Source organism: Cynocephalus volans, chromosome 8 (genome assembly GCF_027409185.1).
Source record: "Cynocephalus volans isolate mCynVol1 chromosome 8, mCynVol1.pri, whole genome shotgun sequence".
NCBI lineage: Eukaryota > Metazoa > Chordata > Mammalia > Dermoptera > Cynocephalidae > Cynocephalus > Cynocephalus volans.
Window position 1 is genome coordinate 107,548,200 of NC_084467.1, and position 16,476 is coordinate 107,564,675.

At 50.7% G+C, this 16,476-nt stretch overlaps 2 protein-coding genes across 5 annotated transcripts; one reads left to right on the forward strand and one right to left on the reverse strand.

Annotated features, from left to right (window-relative positions):
- The first annotated feature begins 1,267 nt into the window (after positions 1-1,267).
- NUDT17 (nudix hydrolase 17) lies at positions 1,268-4,275 on the forward strand. Of its 2 annotated transcripts, none has more exons than XM_063104918.1 (7): positions 1,268-1,459; positions 1,673-1,856; positions 2,085-2,110; positions 2,249-2,341; positions 2,623-2,721; positions 2,937-3,073; positions 3,476-4,275. In XM_063104918.1, exons 1-7 carry the CDS (start codon positions 1,268-1,270, stop codon positions 3,627-3,629), a joined length of 885 nt encoding a protein of 294 aa, XP_062960988.1. In that variant the 3' UTR covers positions 3,630-4,275. The 2 variants fall into 2 exon arrangements, with proteins under 2 accessions (XP_062960988.1, XP_062960989.1); XM_063104919.1 differs by having other exon boundaries at positions 3,481-3,646.
- Positions 3,890-13,490, reverse strand: PIAS3 (protein inhibitor of activated STAT 3). Of its 3 annotated transcripts, none has more exons than XM_063104917.1 (14): positions 13,382-13,490; positions 10,327-10,744; positions 10,082-10,166; positions 9,790-9,840; positions 9,461-9,551; positions 8,776-8,910; positions 8,468-8,573; positions 7,809-7,882; positions 7,311-7,471; positions 6,404-6,537; positions 6,155-6,323; positions 5,834-5,967; positions 5,607-5,644; positions 3,890-5,072 (listed from the first exon to the last, which is right to left on the reverse strand). In XM_063104917.1, the coding sequence occupies exons 2-14, from the start codon at positions 10,739-10,741 to the stop codon at positions 4,806-4,808; spliced, it is 1,860 nt and encodes a 619-aa protein (XP_062960987.1). In that variant the 5' UTR covers positions 10,742-10,744; positions 13,382-13,490; the 3' UTR covers positions 3,890-4,805. The 3 variants fall into 3 exon arrangements, with proteins under 3 accessions (XP_062960987.1, XP_062960986.1, XP_062960985.1); XM_063104916.1 differs by lacking the exon at positions 13,382-13,490 and adding an exon at positions 12,662-12,760; XM_063104915.1 differs by lacking the exon at positions 13,382-13,490 and adding an exon at positions 10,986-11,059.
- Between the last annotated feature and the right edge of the window lie 2,986 nt (positions 13,491-16,476).

Below are 16,476 nucleotides of genomic sequence, written 5' to 3' on the forward strand. Positions count from 1 at the left end.
TCTCCGTGGTTCCTTAAAAGTGGCAACTCTAAATTCTCTCAGTATTATGGATGTAATTTGTCCCAGCAACTTTAATTCATTTAAAGCAGTTAGGGTGTTGTATAATCTCTTCAGTTTCCTCTTACCAATGTTCTAGATCTTTAAACCTTTGAGTGTCAATTAATTGCCAGCTGCTATACTACGCACAGTATTCATTCAAAGATAAATAAGACATCATCTCTGCCCTCCAGCCACTTAACCATCACTTACCTAGCACCTGTTATGTGCCAAGTATTGGGGCCAGGGTTTAGAGATACAAATAGGAATAAGCCTTGAGCATACAGCCTAACGGGAGGACACAGATAAGCACAAGTATTAGGGAGCTTTAGAGGAAGAGTAAGTACTATGTACAGAGACAAGAAAGGAAAAATGGCCAGGCAGGAAAGGGAGCAACAAAGGAAGTGACACTTAATCTCTAGTTTGAAAGATGAGGATTTCCAGGTGAAAGGGGAAAAGAGTCTCGGGAGCAGCCTGGTTCTTGGGAAAACTACAAATGGGATATGACTAGAAAGTAGGGCATGGGTCTTACCAGAGTTGAGGCTGGAGGGACAGGCAGGGACAAGGACTGGTAAGTCCTGGCCACACTATGCTAAGGAGTTTATCTTATCTGAGAGCAGTGGGAGGCCATATGATCAGATTTGCGATTTAGAAAGATCACTCTGGCAGCACTGTAGGGAATGAATTGGTGGATGTCAGGCTACTTGGAGACTTGCAATTGTATTTCAGTCAGAATGATGAAGGTTTGAACTAGAGCAAAGGAGGCTGGAGTAATCGAGAGTCAGAGACATGGATTTGAGAAAGCTTAAGGAGGTAGAACGTACAGCATTTGGCTGCTATTTGAAAGGGAGGGTGGTGTCAAAATCCTTCTCGTGTGTCTGGCTTGGAGACAGATGTAGTTAATTTGATAGCAGATGGGCATAGTGCTGTTGAGGGGTCCTTATAGTTAGTTCAGCCCAGGGCTGGTGGGAGGTGACATGCAAGTCCAGAAATCATTCGGTCTCGGGTTCATTGTTCTAAACAAAGAAGAAAAGAGGATCCGAGAATTTAGAGGTCTTCTTCTTTGTCGCTTATTAACATCACACCCATGGATCGTATCCCAGTGTTATGCCTAAATTTCCTGCGTTCGGAAAACCTGGCTTCCTTCCGACCCCGCGGAAGGCTCCGCGGAGAGCTGCCGCTGGGCCACCAGAGGGCGCCAAGTGGGCGGTAGCGACCCCGGAGCCGCGTTATGGCCGCGGCGCGGGTGCTCCTGCTCCTGTCGGGGCGAGTGGAGTCAGTGAGCTTCGCGCAGAGTGTGTGTGGCCGCCTGGGCGCCGGGCCAGGGCTCGGGCCGTGGCCCACGCACTGCAGCTTGCAGCGAGGACGGCTCGTCCTCTCCGACAGGCCATTTCCAGGCGCCTCGGCTAGGCTTCCGCTCCAGGTCGGGAGAAGGGGGACCCAGCGCGGGGGAAGTGAAAGGCTGAAGGAAGACAGGGACTGGGGACGGGTGGGAACTGGCGGCGAAAAGCTAGGGGGCCCAGCCAATCGCCCTGACGCCCCCCCCCCGCGCGGTGTTGCCCCATTTTTGAAAGGCCCTCCCACCCACTCCCGCCCCGCTTCTGAAGCCTTAACCCAGGCGGCTCCCTTCCGCCAGAGACCCCCTTTCTGCCCTTTTGCGGCCCTGGACCAGCAGCCCAGGACCCCTGGGTCCAAGCTGCCGACTAATCGAGGTGTGGATCTGGGTGTGGCCATCATCCTGCAGTCCAGCGACCAGACTGTCTTGTTGACCCGAAGGACACGCACCCTCAGCGTTTCGCCCAACCTCTGGGTACCCCCAGGTGAGCGCTCTAGGTATGAGTCGCTAAGTCCAGGAAAGAAACTTGCCATTTCCCCCCACACTGCTATTCCCAGTCTCAGAAAGGTACAGAAGTGGATCCAGAAATGTGGCATATCCACAGTCACAAGGCACTGCAGCTGCATCTGTGTCCACGGGGGGGGGGGGGGGGGGGGGTTGTCCCTGGTCAAGACCCACCACCATTCACCTATTGGTCCCACTTTTGTTGCAGGTGGACATGTGGAACTTGATGAGGAGGTACCAGTCAGTTGACCTGCCTTGAGCCAAGAAATCTATGTCTGGGATCATCTTGGGTGTGGGCTGAGGGAGAGGTAAACTAAAGGACATGGAGGAGTCAGGCTCTGGCAACTCTGACCTGCCCTCTCTGACTCCCAGCTGCTGGATGGAGGGCTTCGAGAGCTTTGGGAAGAGAGTGGACTACAGCTGCTGCAGGGCCAGTTCTCTTGGGTCCCTCTGGGTTTATGGGAGGTGAGACAGGGACCTGCCAGAGGTCCCTCCCTATTTAACCAAGAGACTTCAACAACTGCCCACCAAAGTCCATAGAACAGCCCCTACCTACCTTGGCCCCAGGGGAAATGGTGGAGTGTGGGTGGGCTGGAGTCCTCAAACCCACAAATCTCACCCATGTCCCTCCTCACCATCTCTAACGTTCATTTCCTCAGCTTTTCACCAGCATTTTGTTTCACCCTAAAGCTGTATTTACAGTCTTAAAAAGAGATAGGAAGTTCTCTTGCTGTTTTCTCTCTTAGTCTGCCTACCCTCCTAGGCTGAGCTGGGGTTTCCCCAAATACCATCACATCGTTCTCTATGTACTTGTGATCTCCCAGGAGTCACAGCAGCAGCTGCAGGTAGGGCTGGCAGTGGAGGAAGGAGACGGGGCTCAGGGGAGCCCAAGCAAGGTGGTTCTGACTGTGACTTAAGAGGGGTGGGGGATCAGAGATATCCAAGAATATCCAATAGCCTCTCCCCTGCCCCATATCCCTTCAGCTGCGGTTAGGCTGTGATCAAGAATAGGCCTTCCAGGGAGAGGCTGTGACTGAGGGACCAACATGTCTGACCCCAGGCCCAGATCCAACCAAACCCAGGTGAGGTGAGCGCCCTTATGTGGCTGGGACCAGATGTCGCTGCTGCAGTGGCTGCCACAGAGGACGGGACAGAGACACCCAGACTTCTTCCCCAGGACTTACCACCCTCTGTCCCGTAAGTAAGAGCTTCTCCCCAAGCCTCCAACACTCTAACACATTCACATGGAGAAGTTCAGCTTCTATCCCTTTCTCAGGATGGAATTTTGTGTTGTGGGGAGATTTAGGGAGTTGGTCAGCTGATAATTAAGATAACCCATAAGACCAGACACTGACCATCAACTCAAAGGGTTCCTCCTCCTACGGTCTAGCATTGAAGACCCAGGTGTTCATCTCAACTCTCCCATAAGAGCAATGCATTTAACATTCCTTGAACCTGTTTCCTTTCTGTAAAATGAGGTTAATACCCACCCAGTCACCCAGCTCCTGTGGTAGATGTGTGGACTAGATGACCTAAACATAGATGGAAGTTCTTTATAAGCTACAAGGCACAGCCCAGACAGGAATTGTCATTATGCAGTGCAGTGGAACTAGAGGAAGATGGAGGCCGACCTCTGGTCCTGCCCATGTCCACACTGCTGCGGACGACCCCAACCACGGCAGATGGTGAAGAGAGGGTCAGCACCGGAACCAAGTTCGCCCTCAGGCTCTGGCTGCAACATCTGGGCAGGTAATGGTGAGAAAGGACTTAAGGGCTCCACAGCATTGGTCTGGAATGGTCTAGTGTTTTTAATGGGCATGGGGGAAAGGAAAGAAGGAAGAATAGCCACTCTTGGAAATCTTCAGTGTAACATCCCGACCATGTGGAAGTAGAGCTCATGTGGACCCAGGGCCAGCAAAGGACAAATGGAACATGGAGCCTCTTCCCCCAGACCAGGGGTCTGGAAAGTGAAGTGCATAATTCCCTCCCCAGCCCACCTCCGTGACATTCACAGAACATTCACAACCTTTATTATGGGTGAGAACTTTGCTACAACTTTGGGAATAAAAAGTAAAATTACAACATAGGTCCTAGACCCTGGAGAAGCCTGAAAAAGGATATTGGGAAGAGGGTACAAGAATCTTCCCACCTCCCTTGAAAGGTGCAGAATGAGCCATGCCTAACCACAGGGCCATGGGCCTCTAGAAGTTTAGGCCCCGGGCTGGTCAGCAAAAGAAACATTGTGAACTTAAATATATAAATAGAGACATTGGCAGTAGGCCAGACCCTGCTCCCAAACCCCTGAGGAGGCCTTATCTCCTCTTCAGTCATACTGGGAAGCAGGAGGCAGGGAAAAATCATCTTTGGAATATTTTGGTATTTCTTGTTTACATACAAAAAACCTGCAACCCAAAATAGAGTTCTCTGTCCATCTCTGAAACTGCCTGTCTCAGTCTCTCCACCTGTCTGTGTGGCCAGAGGGAATGGAATGCACATGAAGAGACAATGGATATGGGGAAGGAACAGAGCCATGGGTTTGGGAGATGGGAAGAGAAGGCATTTGGGGGGTAAGAGAAGGGCCCCTTTCCCAAGAGGCTCTAGACATAGTCAAGGCTGAGGATTCAGCCCTTCCTCCAACTCACATCCCATCCCATTGCCTCCCACTGCCTTGGTTAACAGACCCAAAGGAATGTGCCTGCCATCTAAAGACATTTCTAAAAATAGACCCCAATGTCCTTAAAAAGAGGTTAAATATTAACCCTTTGGGAGCTGACCTTGTCAGACAGAGATGAGGCCAAGTAGGTGTCCATGAAGGTCTGTCTGGCCTTTGGCCAAGGCCCCCCAAGGGGTGAGAGTGGCCAGGGGTCAGGACTCCACAGCATACTTGCTCAGTGCTGGGGGGCAGAGAAGGTTCCATAATCCAAAGAACTCAGTCCAGGGAAATGACATCCGACCGACAGCCAGTCAAAGAAGGACCTGAGGGCAGGGGTCCTCCATGCCCCTCCCTCAAGGCCCCCCCAGGGGCCACAATGCTGCTGACACGGCCAGGAGTGGGTGCTGGAGTGGAGCTGCGGTGGGAACTCCCCAATGTGGGGGCCAGTGGGCCCAGAAAGTGGGAAGGGGTACCCCGGTACTGGAAGAAATGGCCAAGGGCATCCTGTTCATCTAGCGAGGTGATGACAGAGGGACCATAGTGCTAGGAGGAATCAAGGGCATAGATTAAAATTTTATCCTGACTAACCACCTCCCAATCACTTATCTCAGAATTATCTTTTGGGGTAAATCAACCCCTATGTATCCCAAGATATTGTCTGAGCAGCAGGAGAGCCTCTCTCTGACTCTTTCCCCTACTTCCCCTTTTCCCTGCCTTGAGACAGCCCCTCTAGCTTGCTAGGTTCTTGGCCTTGTGGGCATCTGAAATATGTGGAATGTCCAGCTGGGACAGACATGGTGTGCTAAATGCACATGGGTGTGTGTGTGTTTCAGTAGGCAGGGGCAGAACTACAGTAAAAACTCTGAGTACAGAACAGTAACAGGGGAGACACAGGTGGGAATCCGAGGAAGTACAGTGGGGCCCAGGAGGAAAATAAGCTGCCTACACCTCCCCTCCCATCACAGAAAAGCAGATTTAGATCCCTGGGGGAAAATGAGAGAGGAGGGGTTCTATCAGTGCCTAGAAAGGAGGCTTCAGAGATCTGAGATCTTCATGGGAGGAGAAGGGACCACTTACCTGACTCTCAGTCTGAAGGAAAGAAAATAAATCTAAACCTGGTAGGGAAAGAAAAATCAAAATCAACCTCCTATCTGACCCCTTTACCATCAAAAGACAAAGAAGTTCCTTGGATTGTGGCCCCTTGTAGGAGAGCAAGGAGACACTGAAAAGAAGCAGGGGGCGTTCTGATGTGGTTCTGGGGAGGGGTGGCAGTGTAAGGCCCCATCTTATGATCAGTGTCATACCTTGGATGTCAGCCCCCAGTGGGAAGGCAGGTGGGTACTCATGTAGTGGGAGACTGGACAGGAAATCCCCGCCCAACGTGCCCATGGAAGGGCTCCGTAGCACCGAGGATGGCTGGTGACCAGACATCAGGACTCTGAGTAGAGAAAAGGAGCCGGGGCAGCTAGCAAACCACAGATGCCCTCACCCAGCTCAGCTTCCCAAGTTCGCTCTCTGTCCCCTCCACCTTTCCCTTGCCCCAGGGTTTGCCCAGTGATCAGAAAGCATTCCTCACTTCTTCCCCTGTCCCTTTTGCTGTGTACATTCAGTCTATTTTCTCATACCCTTTGCTTCCAGGTAGGGCTGGGATGGCAGCTGAGGTGACAGGACAGTGCTTTTTGGTTGGGGGCAGATCCTCCTCATCTGATGAGCTTTCTATTGTCAAGTCAATAACTTCAATCTTCTTCTTATTCTCTGATGGATTTCCTTCTTGGACCGGGCTGTACTGAAGGCCTGTGGGTGGTAAGAAGACTGTGTCTCAGAAAACAGGCCATCCAAGATTTAGCTCAGCTGGGGGACAGGGCGTCACTCACCATCCAGCCCATACCCTGGCGGGGGGCAAACCTCAGATGCCTCCTTCTTGGGTTTCATTGGGCACCAGGATCCATCTTCCATGAACTGGATCTCATCACAATCCGAACAGGAATTAAGAATCTCCATGAATAAACTGGGAGAGGGAAGAGATGGGAATTCATGGGGCTGGGAGATGGCTGGAACAGTAGCCAAAGAGTTCTGTGACTCACCTTCCTGTACCTCAGTTTCCTCATCTGTAAAATAGGGATATTATCAACCCTACAGGACCTCTATGAATTGTTGGAATCAAAGTAAGATATGGAAAAGAGCTTTGCAAACTTTAAATAGTGGGTTTTAAAATAAATACAATTTGAGCACCTGTTAAGTGTAGCACTGGGAATGAGACAGAAGGAGCAGAGGTACAGAATTCCATAAATCATCTCAAAAAAGGCAATGGGAACAAGAACCATAATGCGGGCTCTGAAAGGGAGTTACAAATAGCTAGATCGGCACACCCAGGCCCTCAAAAGAAGCTTAGTACTATGTTCAGTGGGGTCAGATAGTTGTTATAGGCAATATATTATAACAGTTCAATATGCTGGCTCTACCACTTAATAACAATATAACCTTGAGCAAGACTCAATCTCTCTCAGCCTCAATTTCCTCATCTGTAATGACAGTACCTATCTCACAGGGTTATTAGTGAGATTTCAATGAGATAAAACAAGCAAAGTGCTCAGCCTGATGCCTTGCACATACTTAAGTCCTTAGTGTTGTCATATATATATATATATATATATATATATATATATATATATGGATTGCTAAAGGAGATAGACAGGGTGAGAGCTGCGGTACATGTGAGGGGAAGTAAGCCATATATATTTTAAAAGGGGTCCTAGGTAAGAGGAAGCAGAGTGGCCCTACCCATCAATGATAAGAGATTCATAGGGAGCCTTCTTGTCACACACAGGACATGTCCACGTTGGTTTCTTCTCATTCATCTGTAGATAAAGGGCAGCATCGAAGCTCTGCAGGTGAGCGCAGGTGAGGGCACGACAAGGGACAGTCAGGCGCATCTTCCCTAGCTGAGGAGAGGTGAGTTCTCTAGTTAGAGTCTCCACTATAGTTTCAACCTAGAAAACCTCACTGTAGGGGCCGGCCCATGGCTCACTAGGGAGAGTGTGGTGCTGATAACACCAAGGCCATGGGTTCAGATCCCTATATAAGGATGGCTGGTTAGCTCTCTTGGGAGAGCGTGGTGCTGGCAAAACCAAGTCAAGAGTTAAGATCCCCTTACCGGTCATCTTTTATTAAAAAAAAAAAAAAAAAAAAGACCTCACTGTAGTATCCCTAGGAACTCCTATCAGAGTTCAGAGGTTTAACCCAGCCCTCCTCTCCCTTCCTTTCTCCCCTCATACCCACCGGGCACATAAGTGACACCCGGAGACTTGTAGTGGCCACCTCACTGTCGGGGTCAGCGGTCAGTTTCTCCTTGACTGAAACAAGAGTGAGGCAAAAGCCATGGAGTCAGCAAGGCAGGAGGAAGCCCAGGAGTTGGTGAGGCCAGCAGCAGATGGCTCTGGCTGAGAGGCAGCTGCGTAGAGAGTCTTTGGGGGCCAGAGGGATGTCACATGGGGATGGACTAGGGTCTGAATTTTGAAGGCTGGGTGTGGGGGAGAGATTTCCCCATTCCTGAAGGTGTTTAAACTTAACTGGGTGACACTTTGGCTATGTTAAATATGATCTAGAAGGACTCGAAGCATCATGTGAAGGTTAGATTAGATGATCCTTAAGATTCTTTCTAGTCCAGACACTATATTCTACCAGGGCTAGAATTAGGGTCTGTGAGGTGCAAAGCAAATATATGATTGGGACTGCAAAGGTATCACTCACTGCCTGGGAGTGGTCCGACTTCTCAACCATAAAGATTGGTAAGGGGTTTTGGGACAGGGTTGGGGTTCATATATATGAGAGGAAAAGTAAGTTGTCACAAGAGGGGTATGGTTTGATTATGAAGGCTGGAGGGCCAGGAAGATTTGGATTCAGAATAGAGGAGGGAAGAGGGGAAGGATGTTACTTACTTAGTGCCCGGGAGTGGTCTGGGTTCCGGATACCCTTTGCTCTGAGTTTCTGTAGAAGGGTCCCTGCAGTCAACTGCCTCACCAGGTACACAGACAAGGAATAATTCTACTTGGAGGTTGGGGGGAGACAATTAGCCTCTGCTTCTCATACTACCACCACCCCTCTTTCCCATGAGAACCAGAGACAGTGGGTTAAGGTAGAAAGACCAATAAAGAGGGAGATATTTCCCCAACCCAGGACACTAAATAATTAATTCCCCTTTACCCACTGTAAGCTTTTCCAGACACCCTGATTTGGCTATGCTCACCCGTCCAAATTCAGATGACCAATTGACCACAATGGTGTTGGGAACAGTGGCTGAGAGTCGAGCCAGGGGTGTGATGTTGATGGGGCGGCTGGGCCTCTTGGGCTCAGCCCCATTCTTGGTGGGGGGAAGGTAACCCTGGGGAAGGGAGGGACTGATCAGTGGAGAGGTGGCTCTGGGAAGGGGCTCTGCTCTAACAAAAGACACCTTATCTCAGGTTACTCACTCCCTGGAAGGAAGGCCAGCTCACTCACTGACCACAGGGATGAGAGCCCATTCAGTGACTCATAAAACTGGGGCACTGTCTAGGGTTGTGTGTGGGTTCACTCATGGAGAGAAAGGAGAGCTTATTTATTGACCAAGGAAATAACCCACTCACTGAGTCCCTGAAGAGGAGGAATAGGGAAGTCTCACTTCTTCCACCTCTCAGCTCTGGAATCCTGACTTCTAGGAAGTCTTCCCTAAACCTTTGGGTTGAAGTAATGTTCCTCTCCTCTTGGTTCTGACAGAAACTTTGTTCAGCCCTATCTTAATACACTCTAGATTATACTGATTCAGTCAGTAAACTGAGCACCTACTATGTGCCAGGCATTGTTCTAGGCATGTCTCCTTCATAATAGTTTTGTAGTTAATATTTATTAAGTGAAATGGGAAGGGATTACTGCCACAAGAAGGGAAGAACATTTACCGGAAGGGGGCACAGTTTCCCATTGACCTTGACAAAGAGGTTGGGAGGGAAATAATCCTCCTGGGGGCAGCTGGTCTCACAGAGACAGAACCTGGTAAGAGAAGAAAGAGGATGAAAGAGTGGGAGGCAGTTTCTTGAGTTGAATCCAGCAGAGACAGGGAACCAAAAAAATCAGTCATGGATGTCTGTAGCCCTCAGCATAACAAGAGCCCCTGGGCTGGGGTGGGCAGTAGCAGAGCAGGGATATCTCCTAGGAGTATCTGTCATAGCCCTATTTCACTCCCACCCCAGTGGGAGCCCAGCAGGGTAGGGAAGGAGAATAAACTCACCTTAGCTGCACCTGTATGGTATAATCGCATTTGGCTCCTGGCAGAACCTCTCTGTAACAAGGAGGGAGAGGGAGAGATGTCAGCATGTGGCCTCCAGAGGGCAGGTTTGAATGGACACAGAAATGGAAAGTTAGATGTCCAGGGATAGAGAAGAGACATATAAAAGAATGAGAAACAAAGCAGATATCGGAGGATGGACAGGGAGGAGAACAGGGCAGAAGAGATGAAGGTCAGAGAGCAGAGTCCAGGGGTAACCACCCAGGAATGAGGCAGAGGACTGAAAGAGATGTACCTGGATGTGAGAATCTGCTGCACTTGCTGGGGTGTGAGGGCAAAGGTAAAGTGTGCTTCCTCAAACCGCTGGCTAGAAGTAGATGCTGAGGACACAAAGGGGCAGTTATTCCCAAGACTGTGCACAGGCAGCCACAGAAGTTGCCCCCATCCTAGGTTGCTGATCCCAAAGGACTAAAAGCCTAAGAAAAGCTTGGGGAAGAGGCAGAGAGTCCAGGAAGACTGAGGGACCACAGAGAGCCATACCGAGGGTGGTGGGCCGGATGAGCTCCCCGTAGACTTCATAGAAGGGCAGTGGTTTCATGGTAACATCAGGGTGCACAGGTTGGGGCAGAGGGGGGTGCATGTCCACCTCACGCTTGGGGCCCAGCAGGGTGCCAGGGGCCAAGAGGGCCGGGGGAATGGGAGCTAGAGGACCGGGGGAGCCTACAGGAGAGGTGCCAGGGGGCAGAGAGAGCAGAGAGAGGTCAGAGGGCCCCAGGGTCTTCCGGGGAAAGCGTCGGCGATAAAGCTCTTTGATCTTCATCTGGATGCTGGGGGCACAGCTGGACTTGAGGAGGTGCAGGGCCTTGGCCAGAAGCTCGTGCTTTCGTCCACTCTTGTTCCGGCCGGCAAAGCCAAGGAGTACCTGGAGCTCAGACACCCGGAAACTCATCACCATGTGCTGTGGAAAAGAACAGAGAAGCTTGAGAATCCTACCTTGCATAGGCCTGTCCTGCCAAGGACACTGGGGCTGAGTTACCAGGTGGGCAGTGCCTCTTCTTCTCCAGCACTGATTAGAAAGATGTTCTGCAGCTAGTGCATTACTGCCAGGCAGCGACCTGGCCAAAGGGACATCTTTGTCCATTTTAGCAACCCAGCCTTGCCACTACCTTCAGAGCTTGAGCAACCCTATCTCCCCATACCTGGAAGTTGATCAGAGTCAAGGCAGGGGATGGCAGACAGCAAACCATCCTCAGACATCTCTGAGTCCACTTCAGCCACCTACATCCATCCCTGCCTCGAGCCCGAACTCTCATTTAAGCTGCTTATCTCCTCTGCTCTTTCTCAGACTTTCAGACCCATCCCAGCCTCCTGGAAAGAGGACAGGAGACAGGGAGGAGGGAGAGAAGAGAGGATTCAGGCCAGACAGCCCCACTGACTGCGAAGAACGGGGCCAGGTGGCTGGAAGATTGTGCCCATGTCCCACCCCTCCCAACCACCTCAATCCACTTCGGCTATTTTCCCCAAGGCTCTGAAGCTTTTATGGCCAGGCTTTTCAGGTCAGGGTTCAATGCTCATAACTCCCCCAAATCCTTTCTTGGCATCATTTCAGCCACCCTCAGCCCTATTTTTCTTCGAGGGAAACAAGATCAAAGATGGTGGGGGGTGTTAACAGTGAATCACCAAGTCCGGATGTTCTGCCTGTTTACCTGTTTACTCTATCTGCCAGAAACTAATACCCTGCTTCTCTCCTACATGAAGAGAATAAGTGATTCCACCCACCCACACACCCATAGGGGTGGGAGTGGAGAGGGCAAAGCTCTAAACAGAGGCCCTGGGAGAATGAGGGGAAGGCCCCTGAGCCAGGACACAGAATTGCCAGCTCCTCTACAGGTAGCTGGGCCCTGTGGCTAGACCCCGAGCCTGCCCAGGACTATGGCTCCATTTCAAACAGCAGAACAAAGCCAGGAGGCAGGGGGATAAACCTAGTGCTTTAAGGTTCTTTGACATGTCCTCAGACGTGGTTACCCTCAAAACTCTGTGTAGTAGTGGGAAGAGAGCTCTCTTCTTAAAGGACTCCCTTCTGTGAATCTCTAGGAGAGCTTGTCATGGGCAGGCCCTGCTAGCCCTCCATAATTCTTCCCCTCATAGGAGGCTTTGTCTTGGACCCCTTTTGAAGAATGTGATGAAAAACTTGCTCCTCTACCTTTCTCCCCATCTCCTCTGTCCTGTCTTTATTTCTCCGTTAGCTTTGCCTATAACTTCCCTCCTTCCTATCCCATGGTTTCACACTCCTCTGCCTCTGCCCAAAGGCAGGACCCTCCTCCCAGCCATCAGGATGCTTCTGCCCCACCCCTCGAGGTATCTGCCCGCACAGTCCCGCCCCCTATATTCCAGCCGCCTACTGGTACTTCTCAAGGCTCGGATCTCAATAGTGGTCCCAAAGCCTCTATCACCTCGGATGCTTTCCTCAGAAGCCTCCCCTACAACTGCCCCCCCTAATTGTCGCGCGCATCTCTTGGCCTCGATCGAGTCACCCCCTATGCCCGTACGGTACCTTTCTCCTCCGGCCCCTACCCCTATAACTGCCCCTACTACTACATACGACTTCTACCCCGCGTCCCCGTCCCCTGCGCCTCTGCCCGCAACAGCTGCAATTCCCCTCGGCCCCACCCCTACATCTGCCCCGCAGCCCCGCCCCCGGAGCCCTGCCGCAGCCCCTTCCTCGCCCACAGCCACTTCTCTGCCATCCCCAGCAACCAGTCCCTGCCACGTCTCCTGCGCCCACCCGAGCCTTCCGCACCCAGTCTCGGTCGCTTCCCCGACTCGGCGTACCGCCGTGCTCAGTCCAGATGGGGATGGGGGAAGGGGCCGGTACCTTTAATTCGCCCAGCTCCGCCATCTTGAGACATCGCAGGCGCCCGAGCCCGAGCCCGAGCCGGAGCTCAGGCCCAGGGACCGGCGCACAACTCTCCACCCCGACGCCGGCCGCAAATGCCGCCTGCTCCGCCCCGTCCGGCCCTCTACGCCTCCCCCTTCCCGGCCCCGCCCGCCTGGCTTCGGACAGCCCCAGCTTCGGCCCCTCCCTCCACTGCTGGACCAGCCTCCACGCGTCTTTGGCCAGCTGGCAAGACCGGTAGTCCTGGAAGGAGTGTACGGCCCCAAAGATCGCGGGCTCCCCGAGGGTAACGGAGAGGAGGCGGGCCCGAAGTGCCTGCGGGGTGGGTGGGAGAGGGTGCCACGCCAGAGTTGGGAGGCGATGAGCTTTTAGGGAGCCAAAGATACTTGAAAGATGGAGGGACAGTCTCGGGAACTGCTAGATCTCAGAGAAATGGGGGAGGGGTAGCGAAGTTGGAGCGAATACCCTCATCTCCATCTCTACAAGTTTAACCATCTAAAACGAAGAGTTCTTCCAAGGGAAATGGAGGAACTCTGGCCCATTTTAGGGAAGCTATGGAATCGCGAACAGTTCAGTTCAAGACGGCTGTTCTCAATCCTTCACCCCCTCCTCCCACACACACCAACTATACAGCTCGTGGTCCGGCCGTACGACTCAAACTCAGCAGCAAAAAAAGTTGGTGCGGAGAGCAGGACTTACCAGCACGGTTGCGGGGAGTGGGGAGGAGGCTCGGGAGGCTCAGAGGGTGGGCTGGGGAGGTGAGGGGAGGGGGCTCGGCGCCGCTCCGACAGCCTTCACGCCTGCAGCTCGGTCCGGCAGCCGGACGCTGCGGCCCAGAGCTCCGCCCGGCCTAGCGCTCCGGCTCGGGCCGCCCCCTCCGGGGTAAGCCCGCCTGGACAGCCTTGAGGGAAGCGGGGGTGGAGCCTGAGGCGGGAGAGGGAGGGATTCGGGGCCCAGCGCTGGAGGGATTAATCCTCGTGGGAGTGGGTCGAGAGAGACGAGAATTGTTGGTTCTCATGCTTCAGTCTACCTCTGTGACCCCTCGCACTCATGTATGGGCTAGGATGGAGGCATGCTGCTAATAAGACAGTGTGGACTTGGGATCTGACCGCAGAAAGAGGTTCTTCCTTGGAAAGCGAGCTCTCCCTCCCTAGGGGAAAGCCTGGGCTGCAGAATCTAAAGCCTACCTAACCCTAACTCTACGTGTGGTCCTCCACCCCCTACACCAAATACGCGCGTACTGTCACCAGAGAACCCACACCTTTGGTGTAGCGGAAGGTGAACAGAGGGGAGGGATTTCCTACCCACAAAAGAGATTTTTCTGCCCGTCTCTGAACTATCCACTCTCCCTCCAAAGCCTTGGACCCTCCGGAAGCCCTGTCTCAACCAAGTTGATCACGCACATGCAGGTCCCAGACAAAATCTGTTTCTATACCAACTTGAGGGCAATATACCCATACTAGGTACTGGTATGGGTGTACATAGCGTTTTATAGTTGGCTGGGACCTAAGTGATACTGCCATTTGTTTAATAAATATGTGAGTATTGATCGGGGTTATGATACAAAAAGCCTTGCAGGAGCTCACAGTCTAATAGAGACAAGACATGTTAAACCTATAATCAGCATACAAGAAATGTGCTTTAATAAATAATAGGAATAATACCTTCATTTAGCTAAAAGCTTCAATATAATCCTTCCCATGAGACCCCACCCAAGACATAAGACTGAAGGTGCCAACCTACCAGTATTTCCAGGTACCTGTTGAACTGGACCATGCCCAACTACCTTGTGGTTTTTGTCCCTAGGGAAGATGGCCACCCTCTCCTAACTCTCAGGTTCTTTCCTTGATACTTTGCTGCTCAACTGGTGGGTTCCTCAAGCTAAATTTACGCTAAGGTATTTGGTTCGAAATCCCAACTGCTCCCTCCAAAACCTGAGTTTCATCAGGCCCTGAGCTCATTTTTTTGTTCTGTTCATTCCTCTAGATCAAAAGTTGCTATGTATTAGATAACACAAAGGTCCAGGGTTCTATCCTTGTACTGGCCAGATACCAAAAACAAAAACAAAAAGTTGCCATGGATTAGTTTGTATTTTCCAGAATTTTCAGTAGTTGCAGGGTTAGGGAGGGGGAATAAAAAAGGATGGAGGGGGGAACTTTTGGGAGTGATGGATATGTTTATTGTCTTGGTTGTACAATGGTTTTTACAGGTGTATACATGTGACAACACTTATCAAATTGTATACTTTATTTATTTATTTATTTTATTTCTTTATAAAGATGACTGGCAAGGCGATCTTAACCCTTGACTTAGTGTTGTCAGCACCACACTCACCCAGTGAGCCAACCGGCCATCCCTATATGGGATCTGAACCCATGGCCTTGGTGTTATCAGCACCACACTCTCCCGAGTGAGCCATGGGCCGGCCCAAAATTGTATACTTTAAATACATGCAGTTTACTGTATGTTAATTATACCTCAATAAAGCTGTAAAAATTTAAAAGAAAAGTCAACCTCACCTTGATTTCTAGTGATTTCATGAAGGAGGCATCTCCTTTAAAAGCTAATTAAACCTCAAACCATTCCAAGAAAAATAGTTAATAAATGTTCTGAAAAAAAAAAATCATTGAATTGTTACAAAGCAGCATTGCTATATGCACTATGGAATACAATGTACTCATTAAACTTTACTAGAGAATAAAAAAAAAAAAAAAAAGCTAATTAAAAGCTATAAGTTCTAGCATCTCTACAAAATAACAGAAACCTGGGAACCAGGACATCTGAATCTCATTCTTCATGCAAGCTTCATGAGGACAGGAACCTTTCCTGTGCTGTTCATACCCTACCCCCAGTGCTTGGCACACAGTAGACTCCTTAAGTATCTGTTTAATAAATTGTTACCAAAGGAGGGAAACTGTGAATCAAGACAAAGTTCCAGACTGAGGGCATTCAGCGACATAGTCTGAGTGCCATCATGGCCCACCAAGCTTCACCTACTTTCACCCACGACTCCTACTTCCAAAGCCTGCGGAATAAGGGGAAGGTGAAGCAGAAATAACAAGTCCCTACTGAAGTTCTGTTAGATACACAGCCCAGGAAAAATAAAGGGAGTATTAGGATTAGAGTTACTTTGGGGGGAAAAAATTGTATTTATGAAATCAAGAAAAATTTCATAGCCTGGGATTGTTGGAGTAACAGTTTATGGGGTTGTATAGAAGGAGACTGGGAAAACCATGGCCTGGGGAATATTTTACTCATGTGCTCACATTAACACAACTCCCACAGCTAAGCCATCCTGGGATCAGCTTCCAGGACCCCCAGAGGGAGCCAAAGGCCTGGCTTCCATTACCAAAGCTGTTTTCTGACTCATACTTGAGCTTAGCCAAATGATCTCCCCTTCTCTGGACGCTTCGCTCTGCAGTTTCTTCATTCTTCCCACCCTACACTCCATGTATAATGAGGAATGTAACAGTCTTTTGATATTCTTTGGTAATTCCGAGAGAAGGACGGAAAAAAGAGGTTGTGTTCCCTTTATTAGAAATGACTAGGGTCCTTTTGATGCTCTTCCTTTGGCAATTATACCCCTTCTCCCCTCTCCATCAATCCCTTCTCTCCACTCTCCCAGCCTTAAAGCAGTCCTGTGCACATCCACACAAACCCCAAAGCTCTCATTGACTTGATCCTACTGTAGAACCTGATCTACATTACTCAGATGCTCTTTTCCCCCTCAGCCAAACTCTGGAGCCAGCCTCTGCAAGCCCTTGTGTAGCTCCTGTCTTCCACAGCAGCCCCTC